The sequence below is a fragment of the Camelus bactrianus genome, chromosome 32, assembly GCF_048773025.1.
Source record: "Camelus bactrianus isolate YW-2024 breed Bactrian camel chromosome 32, ASM4877302v1, whole genome shotgun sequence".
Classification (NCBI taxonomy): domain Eukaryota; kingdom Metazoa; phylum Chordata; class Mammalia; order Artiodactyla; family Camelidae; genus Camelus; species Camelus bactrianus.
In genome coordinates, this window is record NC_133570.1 from 20,912,369 (window position 1) to 20,934,207 (window position 21,839).

The 21,839-nt window shown below is 51.4% G+C and overlaps 1 protein-coding gene across 9 annotated transcripts in view; it reads left to right on the forward strand.

The window, feature by feature from the left end:
• The window catches only part of DEPDC5 (DEP domain containing 5, GATOR1 subcomplex subunit), an 88,898-nt gene that overhangs the window by 52,487 nt on the left and 14,572 nt on the right, over positions 1–21,839 (forward strand). For 6 of the 9 annotated variants that reach the window (XR_012503713.1, XM_074356664.1, XM_074356666.1 and 3 more), the window contains 9 exons: positions 3,007–3,112; positions 5,569–5,634; positions 9,171–9,325; positions 11,338–11,415; positions 11,912–12,044; positions 13,568–13,676; positions 15,082–15,306; positions 18,563–18,732; positions 20,506–20,677. Coding sequence is in view for 8 of the 9 variants with exons in the window: in XM_074356664.1 (XP_074212765.1) it covers positions 3,007–3,112; positions 5,569–5,634; positions 9,171–9,325; positions 11,338–11,415; positions 11,912–12,044; positions 13,568–13,676; positions 15,082–15,306; positions 18,563–18,732; positions 20,506–20,677 (1,214 nt within the window). In the remaining variant the exon portion in view is untranslated. The other 3 variants (XM_074356667.1, XM_074356668.1, XM_074356672.1) reach the window with 2 other exon arrangements.

The following is a 21,839-nucleotide window of genomic DNA, read 5'->3' on the forward strand; positions in this document are numbered from 1 at the left end:
GCATCAGGTTCCTCTCTGTGCTTCCTGGGATCCGCCTGGTGGGAGGGCCCGAGTCGTGCCCCATGGGAGTTACATGTGGGTTACATGGAGCGAGCTCAGGGCACAAGGGAGATACAGGTGTGAAGACGGCTTCGGATCCCATTCTGTTCTTACTCGTTCTCATAGCAAGAGCGATCCCTTGAAAGTTTATTTTAGTGGAACATTTTAAACAGATTAAAAAAAAAAAGTGGACCAGTGTCATGAATCCCTGTTGCCCCCTCACCCAGCCTCAGAGATTACCAACCAGCTCATGGCCAATCTTGTCTCATTTGTCTCCCACTTGCTCTCGTCTTGTTTCCGTTTCTAACCAAATCCCTTCATGTCCTTCGTCTCTACTGTTTAAGGATGTATCTCTGAAAGATCAGTTCTCCTAACACCATAACGTCCCTAAGAAGTCACAGCAGTTCCTTAATGTCATGAGACATTCATTCAGTGTCTCTGGTGGAAGCGGGGTTTCCAGAGATGAGGAGGCCCGGGTGTGGGGAGGCCCGGTGGTGGGCCCCGGAGGCAGAGGTTCCACTGGTCCAGGCGATAGGCCACAGAGGCTGGATGGAGGCTGATGACAGGATGAACGGAAGGGATGCCAGGAGAGGAGGGCAGGACATGGCTAGGGGGAGGACGGGGGCACAGGAGGGGAGGAGACCTGGGTAGATTGGGCTCATCGCTCAGGGCGCCAGGCATCTTCAGAAAAGATCTTCAGTTGGCCAAGGAAAGACCCCAGAACTCTGCCTGGCAGGTTGTCCTTGGAGCTAATCCAAGACCTTCCCTGCTGGAGAAAAGAACAAGGAACATATGCTGCTGGCGGGGAAGAAGGGTGGGGGGTGGGGAGGTGTGAAGCTGGGGGCGGGGAGTCTTATTTTGTCAGTGAGTCATCGTTTAGCTCCCAGGAGCCTCTTTCTGCTCAGACTGGAGGAAGAAGGATGGCTGGGGATGGGAGTGTCCCCCAGTGTGAGGGGAGACACTCACCTAACCCCCAGCAAGAGGCAGGACAGGGAATCCCAAGATTCACTCTCTCCCAGATGACCACTCCTGGGTGACGGGGTGCGTTTCCTCAGACCGGGAGGCAGAGCGGAGGAAGCCAGGCCTTGACATCGTGGGTCTCCGGGTCCTGCCCCAAATCCAACCTAAATGTGCTCAACCCTTTAGATGTAATTTCTAGTTCTCAGGAAGTGCAGGGCGCACAGGAACCCAGGAAACAATAAAGCGACATGATCACCTCCAGACTAACTCACAGGGCCAGTGAGCTAGTTCCTCCCACCAATAAATCATGAGGGTACTGAGGCATGAATGGAGCTTCGAGCTTAAAAGAGACTCGAGAGACATCACTGACTGCAGTGTAGGGACCTTAACTGGATCCTGTTTTGAACACACTGTAAAAAAAAATGTTTTTAAGACAATTAGGGAAATATTTAATATTAGAAAAAAATTTTTAAATTTAAGTGTGGTGATGGAATTGTGGTTGTGTTTTTCCAAGTTACTTTCTTTTAGAGATGAAGTGTGTACTGAAGTGCCTATGGATGAAAAGACATCACGTGTGAGTTTTGCTGCGAAATAATCAGGGTGGATGGGTGTAGGTGAAACAAGATTGGCTCTATAAATAAATAATTCTGGGGGCCAGGTAGGCAAGGGTTCAGTGATACTTGCCTCTTTATTTTGGTCTGTGTTTGAAAATTTTCCATGATAAAAACTAGAGAGAGTGTAACAGGTTACTATGGCAACCAATTTTTCATCTCCAGGATGAGATTTCTTCACCATCAGTAACAGATGTGTCAGAATTTAAGACGAGAGAAATGTCACAGCTTGGCTTCCCCGGGAGGCGGATGGAGATGGGGTTCAGTTGTGGGCTCAGCCCCGGGGTCGGGGGCTGGGGGGAGAAGCTGAGATGCAGGAAAGCCTAGGAATGAGCCAGGTTGGACCCACACGGCCAGGCCTTTGCACCCCTCAGTGTTTGTTCACTGTCCACGGGCAGCCCAGGGAGGGGCGAGGGCTTGGATGAGCCAGCTGGACAGTACACACAGCTACTGTGGCAGCAGGGTCATGGCAGAGGGGCCTGGGCAGCGCCTCACAGCCCCCACTGGGAGAAGCGTGTGTCACAACAATAACAAAGCATTTAAGACCATCCTGTGAGCCTCCTGGAACTTACTAAATAAACAGTCTATGATATGTTAAAGCAGTCTCATTTGGGGCGAGCATCTATGTTGCAGTAGTTCATAGTTAAATTTAGTATGAAAAAAAATTAGGAAAATAAGTGTGAAAGTATTTATGTACAGCTGAACCGAGATGGGAAAAGGTGTCATAAGAAACCATGGTTATCTTGTGTTTTGAAGTAATGTCTGTTAGATTTGTGTCTGGCGTGTTTTAGGAGGTGGGGAGTGTGTGCATTTGCAAGATTCACCTATAAACCTTCAAAAGATACCAACATTTTGCCCTGTAAACACCGAACGTTAATGCAGCTCTAATTTTCAGAATGTGCTTCGATTGGTATAGTTAATAAAAGCTGACAAAAAGTCTTTCCCAGAAAATTCAAAACAATGGTATTCACGGATGGAGTCTCTCGAACCATGTCAGTTGCCTTTTCAAAGTAATATGGTTGGGGGCTGAGGGGAGGGGATAGCTCAAGTGGTAGAGTGCTTGCCAGCCTGCAGGTCATGGGTTCAATCCCCATACCCCCTCCAAAAGTAAATAAACCTAAATTACCTCCCCCCCCAAAAAACAGTAACACGGAAGCACCAGGTGCTGCCAAGATGCTTTTAAAATGGGGCCGTTTCCTTATTCACCACAGCAGCTGGTGATCGCTCAGGATCGTCAGGACACTGGGGGCACCATGTGGGGCCTGAGGACACAGAGCAGAAAGAGTGTGTTTCCAAGGCGACGGCATCAGAGCTGCCTCCACTCCATCTTGGCTAACGTGGGTCCTTCCCCGGGGGGCTCAGACCAAGTGACCGTCCCGTGTTTTTCTCCTTCCAGGTGCCTGGGAGAACCGCAGGCGACACATGGGGGCAAGAGCTGCGCCCCGCCGGCCGAGAGCAGCGGCGTGGCCATGACCCCCACCTACGTGGACAGCCCCCGAAAGGTAAAGGAGGCAGGGAGCTGGCGGGCCCTCCCAGGGACCCAGTGTGGGTGGTAACGTGCACGCCTCTGAGCTGAGGACTGAAGGTGCTGAGGGCTTGGGTCGCTTCTACCCCAGCCCCATTCAGCATTGCTGTCCCTCTTGAGAAGCTCTCCTGCTCAGTTGTCAGGACGCTAATGGCTGTGTGAAGGCAGGTGTCAGTCCGTCAGGCTAACCTCTGCTGGTCCAGGCCCGAGATCTGGCTTGAGCTGTGTTGTAGGCCATCTGGTAATCCTTGAGCCCCGTCTTCAGCTCTCCTGGGGGTGGGGAGTGGGGGTGGAAAGCCACTGAAGCAGCGTCCAGGAGAGCTCACTCCTGAGAAATAGTCAAACAGGAGCATCCTGGGAGACAGAAACCAAAGCCTAAAGCTTCGGCCTCCCTTCGGGTTAGCGAGTACGGCAGAGGGGCCGAAAGCGCCACAGGTCGGGCTTTTTGTAGCTTTTCAGACCACTGGACGAGGCTCTGTCACCTCCGTCTCCGGGGAAATTCAGAATCTGAGATGGTTCTGATGTGGCTGGCTGTGCTCCCTGGACATTCTCTTATCTAATCTCCACCCCTAGGAGATGAAGGAGATTCAGTAGATGTATTTTATTTTTCAAAATTGTGGTCAACTTGTGTATCCACCTGTGTGTTTACTTATTTTATTTCCTTATGAATATCTCCCTATGTCATTGTTTCTCCATAGCATGATTTTTAAAAATAACTGTATAATATTTCATCCTATGGTTAGACCTTCAGTTGTAATGCGTTTTTTTTGTTTAAAAACAGAGGTGGTTTCTGATTTTTTAAAATAATTTTTGAATTATTCCAGAAGCTTTTATAATTATTCTGTAGTACATCGCAAGTATAAATATTACAAACATCCTTGCACATAATGATTTGACCTCTGCTCACAGGCTGGAATCGCCAGGTGACTAGATTTGGCTTGCAAACCCAGCTCTAGGGCAGTGCCTTTTGGTTCAGTCCCAAGGATAGTCTGTGTGTAAAGAATGACCTGCTGGTGAAGCAAGACCTTTTCCCTGGCCTCACGCACATGCACGTAACCTTGGCGGCCTTAGCACCTCTGCGTCTGGCAGAGAACGGACACGAGTACAACAGTGAGGGTACCCGAGTACCTCTGTTCTGTCCACTGGCTGTCACGTCTACTCACCCCCATCTCTGAGGGTTAGGAACAGTGCGGGGGGCAGTCCCAAGAAGCAGAACAACGGCCGAGACACAAGCACTATGGCTAAAATGCACCAGGGGCCAAACAGGAGATCGCTGTTTAGAACTCTCCTCATCTTCCAGCTGAGCACTAAAATCCATGTGGATGGCCGGATGCAGGTTCCCAGGTGGCCCAGCAGGAGCAGAGGTGTCAGGAGACGGCCCAGCAGTGTCTCCTGGTGGCACCTTGTGTTAGGATTCGTGGCGGTACCTGAGTGTTTCCGTGGCTGGTGGGACACAGCAGCAGTACTGGTCAAACAGACACCAAAATGGTTCAGTGGTTCAACTTTGAGAATTAAAGAAAAGTAGGGAAGCAGGGACCTTCAGGTGTATCAAGTGCTGTTTCTGAATTTCAGTGTAACAAGCATAAAAAGTAAAAAGCTTCTGAGGGGGCAAGAGACCACTTCTTGACCTTAAGAAGAACGGGAGGGAGGGAGGGGTCTTTGGAAAAGTTCTCTCCGTCATTTGTTTCAAGTACTCTGGCAACTTGAACCCCACGAGAACAGGGTAGGGAGGGGAGGCAGCTTCAGGGACCCCTCCAGGTGAGTGCACGCGTGTCTGACGCTGTGTACGTCACAGCGCCTCGGTGACTTTGTGACCCAGCCAGTGGAGGAGAAGGTATTGCTACTTCTGTAGCCTTGGTTTGCTCAGAAAATTAAGCCAGAACTTTGCCTGCATTGAATCCTCTTCTCCCATCTGGCCACCGAGTTTGGTAACAGGCAGAAACGAAAACTCTCCAAGAGGCCTGCTGGTCACCCAGCCAGGCGGGAGGCCAGGAAGCTGCCACTGACTCCTTTCCCTTGCATCCCCCCTCCTCCCCCGCCTGCCAAGCTGCCCTCAGCCTCCCCTCCGCTTGGCGTAGGTCTGAAGGAAGGTCAGAGCTATGTGTGGGGGTGCACGTATCCAAGCCTGGCTCCAATGAGACCTGAGGGAGCTTGGACACGCCTTCTCCCCCGGGTGCTTGCTCCCACACGGAGGGCATATTCTGCTGAAGAAGGTGTGAGTTTCTGCTGATCCTTTGCAGTTGGTTATTTTCTTTCTGGGCGGGTCTCTCTCTCCCCTCCTCTCTTTTTTCCCCATTCCCCTCGCGTGCCCTTGTTTCCTTCCTTCCCTCCTTGTTTCTGTTTTTGTCTTTCATCCCCTACTTCTTCCCCTGACGGCTTGCCATCGGCCGCATCCCGTCCCTCCGCCCCTCGCACCTGCCGCTCTGACTCCAGGACGGGGCCTTCTTTATGGAGTTTGTCCGCAGCCCGCGCACCGCGTCGTCCGCCCTCCACCCGCAGGTCAGTCCCGCTCCAGGGCCCCTCGGCCCGTGTGCGCCCTTGTCTTTCATGTGGTTGCCAAAAACTCTCGGCCACGTGGCAGCATCTTGCCTTTTAGGTGTTTTCGTCCATGTAACATAGGTAACATGACATACGGTGACCTAAGGACCAAACTTAATTTTTTCCTCCCAGTACAACCAGATAAATTTGTAACAGTGCAGCGGAAGTGGTGAAAAACAGCAAACATTTCTTACCAAGTGTGTGCACACCTGGGGTTGAGCTGGGATTTAAGTCAGGACCAACAAGCCTGATTTGTGACCCCTGCCCCACAATTAGCTTTGGTCCTGATTGTTCCGACGGGTCTCGTGAAGAGAACCTGGGCTCCCTGCCCTTTGTGGAGACCCGAGTCTATGAGATCGATGTAGTCACAGAGATTTCAAAGGGACGAGAGGGTTTATGCAGAGTCGGGCAGGCTCAGGAAGATGGACTTAGGAGATTCAAGGACAAAGGTTAAGGAATCCTTATTTAGTGGATGTGAGAAAACCTGGATTGAGTACCTACTCAGCCAGCTGCTGTGAAAGGCTTTGCAAACAGCCGTTGAGTCCATGAGGTGTAGGTGCTATTACCCTATTTTCCAGATGAGGAAACTGAGGCTTAAAGACATTACCTGGTTAGAGGGCCTAGAACTGGTGAGTGGCTGAGTCCCCCACCATCCTGTAGTTCACACTGACATCTTCCCTTTCTCAGGAGGCCAGAGGGCATCTTCAGGGGTCTGCACCCGGCTCTTCCAGTGAGCATGAGACCCTGGGCGGGTCCGTGTTGGGACCTCTGAGTCCTAATCCAAGCATTGCCCAGTGAGGGTGGCCACACTGCACTTGTGGTTTAAAACAGACCCAGTTGGATTTTTTAAACTTATACTTTCTAGGAAGAGACTCTTGTGAAAAGCTTTGGACTTAGATTAAGAATTTTCTTTTAACTGAAGTTTAGTTGATTTACAACATTGTGTTGGTTTCTGGTGGACGGCATTTTGCTTCAGTTATACATATACACATATATATTCTTTTTCATGTTCTTTATTGTTATAGGTTATTACAAGATACTGAATATAATTCCCTGTGCTGTACAGTAAAACCTTGCTGTTTAGAATTTAACCGGAGAAAAATCAACAGCCAGAGGAGAATTGTTTTGTACGTCCTATGATAGACTAGTCCACACAGGTTCACGTGGTGGAACTCACTGGTGGAACAGAAGTGGACAAGTTCCTGGAACTGGAAATAGTGAATAGAAATGAGACATCAGGAGAGGCACGTGGATGAAGGTTATAGTACCCAACAGATAGGTGTATTGCTAAAAAGAAACATAAATTTAAGAAAAATTATATCAGAATTAGTAAGGGAGCTCTCTACTTACATAAAATGAAATTGCACTTTGCTTTTTTTCTGTTTATTTTGGTTTGCTTGATCTGTTGTTATTATGTTAACATATGTGTGTCTGTGTGTTTCCTGACACGCAGTGTGGGGTGAGGAGCGGGGCCAGGGAGGCCCATGGCTCCTTTCAGATCTTGGCTTCAGCACTGTCCTGACAGCTTAATTAAAACCTCTGGAACCTCAGTTTCCTCATCTGTAAAAGGAAGTAAAAGCAATATCCGTGTAGGGTTGTTTTGAGGATGAGAAACAAAATACGCCTCAGCAGATTTAAGGGAATGAAATCACAGAGAGCGTGTCCCTGAGCACAGTACAATTTAGCCGCAGGTATCTGGAAATCCTTCCAGTGATGCCCAAGGCAGGAATTATGTGCGTAAAACGACTGTCATGGTGCTTGGTGCGGGGCGGGTACCCAGTAAACACCAGCTCGGATGAGGATGAGCATCGCTGTGATTCCCTGTTTCAAGGTCAGGTTTGCACCTCTGCTTATCTGTGCTGCTGCCCCTGCTGTCCACCCTCATTCCGGGACCAGAAATGCAGGGTGTGTAGGGAGCGCCTCGAGAGAAAGGGACTACTTGTTAAAAGACTGTCTGAGTGTAGGTGCTGGTGTCCAGCTGCCTGCCCCTCCACGGCTGGCTGGCGACTGCCCTATCCTCTCTGAACCTCAGGTTTCCCATCTACAGGGTGGGACTGATAACTGTTCTCCTGGTAGGGTTGCAGTGAGAACTTAGTGGGACAAAGCGTCTTTGCTGTTTGCTCAGACCCTGGCACAGAGCAAATCCTGCAGACGCAGATGTGTGTGTGTGTGTGTGTGTGTGTGTGTGTGTGTGTGTCTGTCTGTCTGTCGCGGGGAGGAGGTACAAGCCAGTGAACAGGTTTGATGGAGCCAGGCAGCTCTCTTCTCTTGAGTGTGTGTGGGGGTAAAAATGGGCTTAAACTAGGTGACCTCTGCTGTGCCCTTCATCTATGACATTCTGGGATGACCCTGTTGGAGCCTGAAAAGGAAGTCCTCCAGCTCCAGCTGAGTCCCAAAGATGCCACCTGTGGGTGTTGCCCCTTAGAACAACTCTCTGCTGAGAAAGGGGCTCCCATTGGCCAAGGAGGAAGGAGGCATCACCCCATACTCGGGTTCTGCTAAGGGAAGGAAGTTACTGTAAAACTGAAGCAGTGCCTGAGGGGTCCTGGGAACAGAGCCCATCTTGGAAGATGGTTCTCGGTGCCACCCGGTCATCACTTCACTGTGTCACAGTCTGCTGGTGAGCAGGACAGAGGCCCACAGCTTTCCTCTCCGTATCCTTCTCTCAGGAAATCGATTCTCATCATCACAAACTTACATAAGAATTTGGAGGGCAGGAGAGACACCTGGCAGGGCAGTCTTTGGGGGCCCCAATGCCTGTGAGTGGGGTCTCAGTCTGGTAGCTCGTGGGGAGACTTGAAAGATTTCAGGGTGACGGAGTGGTGGAGTGGGACTGTCCTTGTGGAAGATGAAGATAGAGTGCTCACAGGTGTGGTGTCTGGATGGGCTGCAGTCGGGGTGGGTGGGAGACAGGTCCAGCCGCTGTGGCCTGAGCTGGGTGGTGGAACGGGCACCACTGGGAGGTTGTGGGAGTCAGCTGAGGGGAAGCCATGGGACAAGGCCTCTCTTTAGTGGTGAAACCAGAGAAGGGGGCTTCAGATGCCCCTGAGGTGTGAATCTGAGCAAACTGGAGGACAGATTGCGCCTGGGACAGACATGGGCGAGGAGGCTGGGGGATGGGAGAGCCACAGTCAACAGAGGGCGTTCAGCCTCGTGTCTCTAACTGTGCTCTCTCTCCCTCCTCCTAGCCCTGAGGAATGATTCCACCTTTTGACTCTTCCTGTGGGGGTTTTCTTCAGTGTAAATCCTCTGTTTTAAGTCGGGTGCATGACAGCCTCTTGTCGGCCTTGGTTTGGGGCTCAAGACTTGCCCTGCTCTGATGGAAGGTGGCACGAAGGGCGGGGCTGGGGGTGCAGGGGGCGGCTCCTCGACCCCTCTAGCTCTTCTGCCAGGAGCCGGTGGGGACTGGAATTGACAGAGGAACGGGAAGGACCATGCATGCAAAGAGTCTTAAAAATTTTTTTTTAATTCAATGTTAACTTTTCGATCTCCTACAGGTGTCTCTGGACCAGACGGCCGCCCCGGTGTTGGACGGCACCAGCTTGGGGGTAAGCACAGGCCAGTCCGTGGACAGAGGCAACAGCCAGACCTTTGGGAACTCCCAGGGCTCAGGGGAACAGGGCTTCCCCTCTGCAATCTCCAGCGACAGCAGGTGAGACTCAGAAGGGCCAGACTCGAGCTCCTAGGCAGGGGGCATGGTCTGACCTCAAAAGCTGCAGAGGCTGGGGGTGTGGAGTCTGGGCCCAAGTTCTGACTCTGCCACAAGTTACGTCTGGGACCCCAGACCAGTCAGTCCTCCCCAGCACCTTTGACGGGGCTAATGATCCTCACAGGATGGCTGAGAGATTCCCACAGAGGCACAGAAAAGCATCAGGCCCTGTGCAGAATGGGATCAGGGAAAGGGGCCTGGAGCAAACCTGTCCTGCTGCCCAGGGCGCCTGGGGCCTGATGCCTTGCCCGTGTTAGTTGCAGTCAGTATATGCCGCCTGAGAAAACAAACGAACAGCAAATGGGTTGATAATTGTGCCCAAACGTGGCTCTTTTCTTGTTCCTGAGTATCCAGGGGAGAAAGAAGCTGCTTGGACCTCATTTGCTGGAGGAAGTGCCCAGCTTTTAACACCTCTGTCAAATCTGAGAAAACTTTATTTCCTTCCTGGCAGTGTTTGCTTTATCAGAGTTCTGCCCAGTCTGTTCTTGGTCCCTCCCCACACTGACCGAGCAGTCCTCAGCTAAATGGTATGAGAAACGTGACTTTGGACCTTTCACCTGAGGGCAGAAGTTCCCCTGGGGCAGGTCACCTGGCTGGTCCCTAGCTGCGGCCACTCAGTTTCCTTCGCGCGTCACACATTCTGTGCTGATTTTACTTGAGTCTCATCCATACTGGCTGGTAGGGACGGTTGGTTCAGAGACAGCAGCAGGCCGGGGCTCGTCGGGTCTCTGTCATCTCCCCGGGCCCACGTCCCTGCCAAGCCCAGCTGACACTTCAGCTCTACTGCCCAGGGCACAGGAAAGTGGGCACGTCTCTGCTCCCTCATTGCTTATGAGGGTAGAGGGGCAGGTTCTCTTCTGCTTTTGGAAGAAAAGAGGAACTGGGAATGCTTAGGCTGGAGATGAAAAGGCCAAAAATGACAGGAGTTGGGACCAATGACCAAAAATGACAGAGAACACGTCCCATTTCATGAGAAAGAGCTCTCTGTGGTCCTGCCTCAGGGAACCGCGGTCTCTGCCCCTGAACATGGTCACACAGTGGGGCAGCCTCTGTCCACACTAGTCACGGGAACTTGGGCATTAAAAGGAGGGTCACTTCCAGGGTCTTTAAAAGCATTTTTTCACCCTGAGATTCTGAAATGCTCCAGGGGGTCCTAGACCCACCAGGTTGGAAGAGGAGGCCGGAACTGAGGAGCAGGAGGGGTTTAAGGAGGTGAGGAGCTTCCGGATAAGCCCCAGGTTTGATGTGACAGGTGTGTCCCATGCCCAGTGATCTGGGTTCAGTTGCTCAGTGTTCAGCCTGGTTAAGGGACCATCGTCCCGTTGAGGAAGGACTCGAGCAGCAGGTGATGGAAAGGTCTGGGCTCTGGAGCAGGCCGACCTGGACTCTAACGTGGAGCCTGACACGTCCCGGCTCTTTGATCTTCACCAGCAACCTGTACGCCTCTAAGTTCCAGAGGGGGGATGTTACAGTTACTACGTTCTGTATCGTTAACCCTTTTGGACTTTGTGGGTCTGGGTCCTGTGCTTAGTAACCCTGGAAGACAGGAATAGTGTGGTCCCCAGTTTTGAGATGGGGAAACTGAGGCCAAGAAAAACTGGAGGCCCTCCCACTGGTGGTAGTGATACTGGGATTCTGTCCCCCGTGCTCTGACCATGTAACACTGCTCTCGGGTCAGATTAAATGGTGCTACGTGTAAAAGGCCCAGAGCAGTCTGGGGAGATTCCTGGGAAGTGGTCAGGCCTGACACAGAATATGAAGAGGAAGCAAGTTTGGACGCAAAACCACTTTGAGTTCCTTTTTTTTTTTCAAACACATAGACTTTGGAAGTAGGAACCCCCAGGATGTAGCTGTCCAGAATTTGGTTGAACGCCTTCAGTGTCCATTTCATGCTGGCTCTGTAAGGAGGGCAGAGTTCCTAACAGTCCTGACCCTCTTGCTTTCCTCTGTCACAGCTCTCAGCAGCTGGCGGCCAGCTCCTTGACGTCGTCCTCCACCCTAGTGGAGATCTTGGAGGCCATGAAGCACCCCTCGTGAGTGGCTGGTCTCGGGAAGCGGGGGAGGAGCCTGTGGCCCGAGCCAGGGGTGTGCTCAGGCGTAGTGGTTTGGTGGATTGACACCTAGTGCTCACAGCTGTGAGAACTTGGGCAAGTTACTTGAACTCTCTGAGCCTCCATTACCTCATTTGCAAAGCAGGGTGATAGTGGCTGAGTCACAGGGTCACTGTGAGAATTAAATGGAACAGTGATGTCAGTTACCTAGTATAACACCTGACAGGTGTGGGTCTTCTCTGCCGGTCAGGTCCATGGTCTTCGCCTTTCTCCTTTTTCCCCCATAACACCTCCTTTTGTCCTGCCCCAGGGATTTCTCTGGGTCTAGGACTTATATAGAGAAATTGCACTGTAGGGGTCCTCACTTAGGATAGTAAACACTTTAATCGGGGGGGCTCCCTTTTTTAATCTTCTCTGTCTGCCTGTTGCCACCGTGTGCACACATGCCCTGCTGCCTGCCCGCTGCCCGGGAACCCAGGACAGGAGTTCAGCTGCTCCCTGAACAGAAGGGGCTCTCGCCCTGCTGCTTCATCAGTGCGGAGGTGGTGCACTGGCTGGTGAACAACGTGGAGGGGGTCCAGACGCAGGCCATGGCCATTGACATCATGCAGGTGAGACCCTGGGGTCCCAGGAAAGCAGAGCGCTTCCAAGGAACCAGATCTGCAAGTTGGGCTGAGGGCCTGTTTTTAACCATTGCAAGGCCCGTTTGGAATCGATGAATCAGGGAGCAGGTCTTAGTTGTTAAGACCCTACTACACCTTGACTTAAACATTTGGCAGAATATTTACTTGTGAAGTAGGGGAATCTCTGTGGAAGAGTCCCGGGGAATGCCCTCCCCCTGAACTTGAGCCCCTGTTTTCCCTGCTCAACTCCTGCTCACTTGGGACCAGAGGCTGGAGTCAGGGCTCTGCCGCCGGGACCCCCTGGCGCCCCGTGCTTCCTGTCAGAGCACTTGGCACCACAGAGCAAAGCTCAGTCTACCTCTCATTTGTCCCCCACCTCAACCAGCTCCCCGAGGACAGGGCCACCTCTTAGTGCCTTTGTTTCCATGTCACCAGTGCCCAGCATGTTGCTTGGCACACGGTAGGCACTTAGCAGTTGCTTTTTTTTTTTTAATTTTGTAAAAATAGCTTTGTTTTATTTATTATTGTATTACTTTATTATTTTATTTTGGTGGGGGGAGGTAACTAGGTTTATTTATTTTTAGAGGAAGTGGTGGGGGTTGAACCCAGGACCTCATGCATGCAAGGCAAGTGCTCTACCACTTGAGCTATCCCCTTCCCTTAGCAATTGCTTTTTAAATCGCTGAGTTTCATGACACTGTTCAGAACTGGAGTTAAACTTGAGAGGAGGGGAATGGAAGAGGTGGGCTCATACCATCCTGTCCACACGAGGGCCCCCCCTGGAATCAGCACCGGGCACTGACCAGCAGGGCTGTCATCACTGAAATGTGAAATCAGGAACTGATGTGAACACGCATGTGAACCTCAGTTCTCTCCTCAAAGGTCTCGAGAGGCAGTTTTGTGTGGCCTTTGCCTGATTTCTTTATCCTCCCCTCTCCCTGGGAATTGTATTTCCTGTTCACACGATGGAACACCGCTCCAACAGTTAGAACAAATGAGCAGGGGGTACATGCATCACCAGGGATAAACGTCAGAAGCGTGATAGTGAGTGAAAATGCAGTTTACAAAATGCTAATAGTATTATGCCCTTTATCCTGTGAAAATGCCTCATAGTCTTTACCCATACAAGTCTGTATAATAAAATTATTAAAAGCGTGCATGAGAATTATATTACTCTCACCGCTTATTTCTGGAGAGAGAAGAGGCATGAGGCAAGGGAGAGTCCATAGAGACTTATTTTTTAAGCAAAAAGATCTGAAGTCAGTGTAGCAAAATGTTAAATTAATAGAAGTTGGCTGATGGTATTACCTGGATTTTCCTTATGCTTTTCTGTATGTTTGGAATACCTGCTGACATCATAATATGCACTTGCATTTTATAATGTAATTTAGAGCAGACACAATATTTAATTCAGTGCCAGCGTCACGGCTGCTGGGCATGGAGGGTGGGGTCTGATGACTGCCCCCTAAGATGTCCCTCCGCAGGAATGTCTGTCTCCTTGTCTTTCCTAGAAAATGCTGGAAGACCAGCTCATCACACACGCCTCCGGCGAAGTCTGGCGGACTTTCATCTACGGCTTCTATTTCTACAAGATAGTGATGGACAAAGAGCCTGAGCGAGGTGAGGCCAGCGCTCTTGTCCCCAGGGGCAGGTGTGTCCTGGCGATGCACTCTTTCAGATGACGGGGCTTCTCCAGGTCCTTGTGTGACTCTGTCCCCTGAGGTGACGGATCTGTCAGCCTCCTTGAGCATGTTACTTACTTTGAGCGTCACCGGAGTGACAAGGGTTTCTTAAAGCCGCAGTGTGTTCCTGGTGAGTGCCGTGTGAATGGAAGGTAAACCTGCAAGAGGCCAAGGGCGATTGTGAGGAAGTTCCCACGGCTCCTTTGCTGGTGGCTGCTTTTAATTACACCGCCCCCCACCCAGTGCGGTGGTTCTGAGTGTGACATGACAGGCTCTGGTCTAACTTAGAGCACTCTGTACTTGCTGGGCCTTCAGACTCCGTCTCTTCCCCCGAGACAACTATCAGGTCCTAGCAAGCTTTCCAAGATATATTTCAAGTATTTTGGTTTTTAATGAATAAAATACTTCCCAAGAGGGGAGCAGCTTCCAGCATGGTCAGAGTTGCAGGCACAGGGTTCCGACCAGCATCTCCTGTCCACCCAGAGCACACGGGGACCTGGGCTGGCAGGGCCTCCCATCCTGCGGACAAAGGGCTTCCTGGCCTCTGGGCTGCAGGAGCAGACCTCAGGTGAAGTGGCTCGTGCTCCTCCCCAGCTCTCTGATCCCAGGATGTGTCGGGGGTGGACCTGTCTAGGTTTTTTCCCTTGTGGCGACTAGTGTGTCCATCACCTCCTCTTCCCTCAAATTCTGGGTGTGATCAGTAGACGCCCATTTTACCTTCAAGGTGAAAAAACCCAGGTACCGTCATGTGCTCTGAAATTAGAAGTCTGAAACTGAGGATAAAGTATTTTTTAATTGAAGTAAGAGTCACAAAGCAAAATGAACCATTTTATTTATTTATTTTGGTTCATTTTGTCTTATTTGGAGGGGGTGGTAATAAGGTTTCATTTATTTATTTATTTTTAATGGAGGTACCAGGGATTGAACCCAGGACCCCGTGCGTGCTAAGTACGTGCTCTACCACTGAGCTCTACCCTCCCCTCCACAATGAACCATTTTAAAGCAAACAGTTCGGTGGCATTTAGTACATTCACAGTGTTGTGCAAACATCACCTCTGTCTAGTTCCAGACCCTCTCCATCACCCCTAAAGGAAACCCCATGCTCACTGGCCTCCCTCCCAGACTCCTCCTACCCCAGGCCCTGGCCACTGCCCATCCGCTTCCTGTCTCTAAAGATTGGCCTGTTCTGGACGTTTCCTTGAAGTGGCATCAGGCACTACAAGGCCTTTCGTGTCTGGCTTCTTTTACTTGGCGTCATGTTTTCAGACTCACCCGTGCGGTGTGTGAATCAGTGAGAGCATGGGCGCTTGTGCTGAGGGCCCCCTCCCCGCTGCTTCCCCCAGTGGCCATGCAGCAGCCCACCACCTGGCACACCACAGCCGTGGATGACTTCGCCAGCTTCCAGCGCAAGTGGTTCGAGGTGGCCTTTGTGGCTGAAGAGCTCCTGCACTCCGAGATCCCCGCCTTCCTGCTGCCCTGGCTGCCCAGCCGGCCGGCCTCCTACGCCAGCAGACACAGCTCCTTCAGCCGCAGCTTTGGGGGACGGAGCCAGGCAGCTGCGCTCTTAGGTAGGTGCCCGAGCAGCTGGGGCCAGGGGCGGGGGTCAGGGGGCGATGCCGCGGGAGCCAGGGTTAGAGCCACCATGGCTGTCACCTGTCTTGGCACCGTGGGCTTCCGTGCTGGCTTCCACTGGCCATGTGGGTCAAGCCACTTTTCCCACGAGGCTCAGGATACAGCGGATGTGAGCTGGTTTTGTTCCTGCCTGAGGCTTTCCCGCCAACTGTAGCATCCTAGGACCCCTTCCCTAAAGAGGAAGTTCAGTTCAGCTTTGGTTCTTAGTAACTTCCAAAAATCATGGTTAAAAAGGAACAGCATATGGAAAAAATACCTCCAAAAAAGAGGAAGAGTAGCAGTGAAGAGATGTCTGTCCCCAGAAGGTGGTTTATTAAACTGGGGGCGTTCTTGCCCCGGAGTCTGTGAATGGGCGTCAGGAGGTCCGTAATTCTGAAACTAGGCAGAATATTTAGTGTGTGCAGGTATCCTCTTCTTAGCTTTTCAGTGGTTCCCATGCTTGTTGTAGTGAAATGTTACCCCAGCAGCATCCTTTCCCACCCACACCCCACAGGATGTGGGTTTCTTTTCCTTATTAACCTGACGTGGCATTATTACAGCCACTTCTCTCCAGTAACATCCCCAACTTTTGTGTTAGGATACCCGATCTTTCTTCCTAGCAATTTTTCAGGTTAGAATATAGAATTTACTGTGTCCTTTACTTACGTAAGAAAGATGGGTTGTCCTTAAATTGGTCTATCTTCAGCATGGAGGCTTTTTCTCAGAAAAAGAAAAAAACTAACCTGATTTATAGTGGGAGGGAGTCCTCTGTGTCATTTATGACCTGTTCCTTTCTTTTTGTTCATGCATTTTGATGTGTTCCTCTTTAAACATTTCTAGTTCTCAGTCGGCAAAAGCTGTTTTGAAATGCCTGATTTGGGCACGTGATCCTGTCTGGCTTGGCCCGTGGTGGGTCCCACCTCCCTGCCCATGTCACCCCGTGTCACTGAGCCATGAAGCTCAGGGGCCTCTGAGACCCTGAGATAAATAGCACCGCATCCCTGGAGCCATTCACATGCCTGTTACTTCTCAGCCCTGTCCTGATGGCCCACCGGATCTCAGGCTCAGAGGGGGCTGTAGAGTGCCTTGGTCCAATCCCTGCTGCTGGGACGTTTTCTGTAGCTCTGTCAAATCTCACCCCCCCCCACCAATTCAAAGCCAGTGGTATCTTAAGCCCGTGACCACCGGGCTGCACAGCGCACTTCCTCTGGCTTCCCCGGGCCAGCTGCTCTGAACCCGATGTGCCAGATGCGAGACGAGAGATGCGTGAAGTCCCTGCTGGTGTTTATCGGGTGCCCTTTCTTTTGCGACCGGGTTTTTCACCTGCAGAGGAACATACTGTCCAAGACCAGAGAGCAAAGCCTCCCTTCGATTTGGGCTGTTCTGTAAAGGGTTGTTGGGCAGTGTCACGAATCAGGAACACAAGGCAGGGACAGAAATTCATTTTGATGAGACTTTTAGCACCTATGTTTTAGCAGCTAGGCAGCGTCCGTGGGAGTCTTGGGCAGACCTCAGATCGTGCATTGGCAAGCTCGTGGCTTAACTGGGAAAGAAGGGTAACAGGACTAGGAGGAGCGTAGGAGAGTTACAGGGAGGGTGCGCAGAGCAGAAGGCAGGAGGGGGAGTCTGAGACCCCTTCTCATCCACGTTTCGCCCAACCTCACCACCCTCCGTGAAGCAGCTGGACGGGCGCCACCCCAGGAGAGGTGGAGCGGCGTCCTCAGGGGCTGGATCTTCCCACTCCAAGTCAAGAGGGTTTCCCACTTTGCATGTTCCAGTTTCTAGAGGATGACAAGCTGTGTACCTTGCAGCTGAACGTCCGTCTGCCGGGGGAGCCACTCAGCCTCCCTGCCACAGCCCTACGGCCTCCCAGCTCAAGTTCATTAGCATTGCTGACTCAGGAGCCATCTTATCCTTGTCGATGGTAAAAGCCACTCGGGGCTTCTACCTGCAGATCCCAGAACCAAGCTGACTGCTTCAGATAAAAGAAGTGCCATTGGGTTCAGGGGGCCAGGGGGGAAGGGGGTGCTGATAATAGTTTCTTGAAGCCCCAGGTCTGGCAGTGCTGGGCCAGCGGAGCAAAGTCCTGATCTTTACTTCTGAGCCTGTTTCAGGCCTTCTGTCTGGTCAGGAACTTGACTGTCTGAGCCATCTCTACCACAGCCCTGTCTTGGTTGAGTAGGATTTCTGAGCAGGAGCCCAGATGGAGAAGCTAGTTTGATACTGACCCAGCTTCCTGGGCAGCACACGGTCAACGGGAAGGTGTTGACCTTCCTGGTGAGGTTTCATTTCTTGAGAAAAGATTTAGAACTGTTGCCTCCCTAAGTTGAAACCAAAAAGGCAAGACCTCCTCTTCGTGATCTGGGCCGCTTGCCCCATGGTGTCCCTTTGGGGGTTGCTGGAGTCGGAAAAGCTGGGGTTCAGCCTGGCTGAGGTTCTGACTAAGATCTTGGCCCAGACGTTTCCCCTCCATGAGCTACTGTTTCCTCATCTGTACATGAGGGGTTGACTTAACCAACCAAACCTGGCCTCCTACCTGTTCATTTGTGTGTTTGTTTTATAACGCAGTGTATTCTTAGAGCACTTTTAGGTTCACAGCAAAGTTGAGCAGAAAGTAGAGTTTCCATAACCTTCCTGCTCGCCTGCCAGCTCCACCCCGACCAGCCTCCCTTACTGTCAGCGTCCCCACCGGAGTGGGAATTTGTTACAGTCAATGGCCCTGCACTGACATAGCATTATCACCCAAAGTCCAGTGTTTTTCCCTTAGAGTTCACTCTTGGTGTTGTACGTTTTACGGGTTTTGGCAGATGTACAATGACAGGTATCCACCGTTAGACTATCACACAGAGCAGTTTCACTGCCCTAGAAACCCATCTGCCTTTGTAAGTGAAGTTATTTTATTATTATATTAAGTAAATATTTATTTACTGGAACACGGCTGAGCCCATTTATTTAGGTGACACTTGCTTCTGCACTGTAACAGCAGAGGTGAGTAGTTGGAACAGCGACCTGATGGCCTGCCAAACCTGAAAAACTCACTACCTGGACTTTTACATAAAACGTTTACTGACCCCCGGGCTTGACAATGTCCCGGGAGCTTCTGGAATCTGCAGTTTCCTGTTAGGTGATTCTGCAGTTTCAGGTCTGGATGCTCAGTTGTTTGTTCCCACTCCTTCCTTCCCCTTTCCTGGGGCCTCCCCTGGGCCCACATAGCGGCCACCGTCCCGGAGCAGAGGACCGTGACCCTGGACGTCGACGTGAACAACCGCACGGACCGCCTGGAGTGGTGCAGCTGCTACTACCACGGCAACTTCTCGCTGAACGCGGCCTTCGAGATCAAGCTGCACTGGATGGCGGTGACTGCCGCTGTGCTCTTCGAGATGGTGAGACCCTAGATGTGTGGCCGGGGCTGGCCTCGCCCGGCAGATGGCGCGGCGTGTGCTCGCTGGAGAATCATGTCACTTTTTACATTTGTTTAGTTTAGGCTCCTGTTACCTTTCATCTGGATTACTGGAATAGCCTCTTCCAAAAAATTAAACATAGTAAAAAACTCACACAGTCGAAAGGGGGACAGATCAGGGTTTCTTAGCCTTGGCGCTGGTGACACGTAGGGCCGAGGGTTCTCTGTCGTGGGGGTGCTGGCCTGTGCACTGTGGGATGATCAGCAACGTCTCTGGCCTCTACCCCAAATGCCAGTAGTACACCCTCCTGTGACAACCAAAAATGTCTGCAGCTATCGCTAATGTCCCCAGGGAGGGGGAGCTTTGCCCCAGTTGGGAATCACTGGTCTAGAGTGAAAAGTGTATCTCTCTCCCCTTCTCACCTGTTCTCATCCAGGGTACTTTTTTAAGGTTCCAACTCAAAAAAGATGTCCAGCTACCCATCCTGCTCAACTCCCAGGGGACACCCGCTCTTCCCCAGCTGTTTGACACTGGGATGTCCACTCCCTCCAGCCAGAACTAACCCTCTGACTCAGGCGCTGGCCTCCTCCTTGGGAGCCCCACCAGCTGATTGTGTCTCAGAACAACACGGCCACAGCATCCACACACACAAGTGACAGTTTGGCAGAAGAAGAGTACTTATTTCCTCAGAGGGGTCCAGCAACTATCTTTGAAAAATACACTTTTCACATCAATTCACATAAAACCCACTGAGAGCTGCTAATCTCTTTCTTGTGATTTGGTTAAGGTTTTAAGAATCTCTGGTGTAGGTTACTTAAAATAAGACAGCGTCCACATTTGTGATAAGTCACATTTCATTAAGGTAAATATTACGTGAGGCTTGGAGATTACTTGATCAAGCAGAAACCTTGGTGCTTTGGTTTTGGTTTTGTTGTGAGGTTCCTGGAGCTGAGTAGTCACCTTCCATTTTTAACACAGTCATTTGTGTAAGTCAAGGTGTGGCCCAAATTTTTTTCTGAAATGCTATTTGACATAAATCTCATCTGCATTCACCTGCGTGCCAGAGCCGCATGCCTCAGCCTTTTAACATGTACACACATCAGTTTTATGCTTTAAAAAGTATCCTAAGACCTAGAAAATGGCCACGGTTCCCTAAAGAAATGCCACTGATGGGGAGGTTTGACTTTATGCTCCAGTGGCTTTTGTTCCGGTCAGTCTCAGACAGACAGACAGTCCTTGGACGGACAGCTTTGGGGGATTTGTGGAGAGCACGGTCATTCCGCCAAGTCAGCGCTCGTCACTTTGGCCAGAGGCCACCACCGTCATCCTGCACCCACGTCGTGTCCCGCTTGCCAGCCTGAGTGGATACTTTTCCTATTTGATACTTTGGACCTAATACATTTTTGATAAAGGACAAAATTAGAAGGGCTTAGCCTACCTCCTGTGACCTTCCTCCAACATCCTATAGAACCAGAAGAGGCAGGAAATAGCTCTCTCCAGGCTCTTCCTCCCAAGAGGACCCTGAGGCTGCAGAAGCCTGGGCTGTGAAGTGGGGCTGGCTGTGAACTCATGGTTCCTCGAGCATCCACCGCGCTGCTTCCTGCCCGGTGGGGGGCCTGGGGCCAGTGGATGTTAAAAGGTGAACGAGCCAGTCAATACACAGGCTGGTGCCTGGGGTTTTTCTTCCACAGGAAGTATTTTCTCTTGTCGCCACGAGCTTGGAGGTGATGCTCTGTGTCCTGTGCTTTCCCCCAGGTCCAAGGCTGGCATCGAAAGGCCACCTCCTGTGGCTTTTTGCTGGTGCCAGTTCTGGAGGGTCCCTTCGCGCTGCCCAGTTACCTGTACGGCGACCCGCTCCGGGCCCAGCTCTTCATCCCACTCAACATCAGCTGCCTCCTCAAGGAAGGCAGCGAGCACCTGTTCGACAGTAAGAGACACCCCCCCTCTCCCGAGGGCCCCTCCCACGAGGCAGACCCTCCCCCTGGGTCGCCTCCCCTGGGGTCTGGCGATGCCAGCTGTTCACAGGCCAGCGAAAGGAGGGAGCCTTTGGACAAGGGCCAGAGTTTTCATCCTGGTTCTGCACTCAGTGGCTGGACAACCCTGGACAAGTTGCTCAATTTCTCTGAGCCTCAAAGGCTTTATTCCTAAAATGGGGGCAGCCAAAGCCACCTCGCCAGCTCAGGGAGACCCTGGGAACGGGAGATCACAGGGCTGATGCTCCATCCTCGTCCCCCAGACTCTGAGGGCAGGTGCCTTCACTCAGCGCAAACCTTTTATCACCAAGCGCTCGTTGCGATGAGGGTGTAATTAGCTCATACAGAGTTTCTCGTGAGCGCACAGGGGATCTTTGTATAACCAGTGTTACTACTGGTATGTCGGGGCCCTTCAGTTTCTTGGGAACAGAAATTATCAGTGCGGAGGAGAAAGCTTTTATGGCAAAGACGATGCGTTCTTCCCCTGTTCTTGTGAGTCTGTGCCACGGGTGGTGGCAGGGAACTGGCCTCCGGGGTGCAAACAGCCTTTGTCCCGAAGTTCCCATCCGGATGTTCTTTGTTTGTTTGGAAGATGTCTTGGTAGAGACACAGTGTTTTAAGTGAGACTTGGGGTTCCAGGCGAGCCCCCAGAGCCCCTGGAAGAGGGGATTTTTTGCAGTCCTAAAATGCCAGGTGATTATGTTCATATCTGATGGCTTTAAGCCAGGCACCGCCTCATCCTGCTGTTTTTAATATGAGAGGACGGGGTGGGGGGGTCTCCACCCACACCATCCAAAGAACCTTCCCGTGTTTTCCCCCTTCACTGTAACAGCACAGGGTGCTCAGGGGGCCTGCCCTGGGGGATGGTTTTGTGTGAGCCGATGGCTTTCTCTGTCAGTTGTAACCCAGCCCTCGAGACCAGCATCCTTGTTGGTTGCCATGGTTACAGCTGAGGGAAAAGAGTCCTAGTTTAAAGGAATAAGGACTTGAGTCTAAAAATCGATTTTTTTTGCTTCTGTGCCACTTCTCTCCCTGTCATCTCCCCTTTTGATAACAGAGAATTCAAAATCTTAAAAACCGACAAGTATGCGCCAGGTCTGTGTGTTCCTGTGAAAG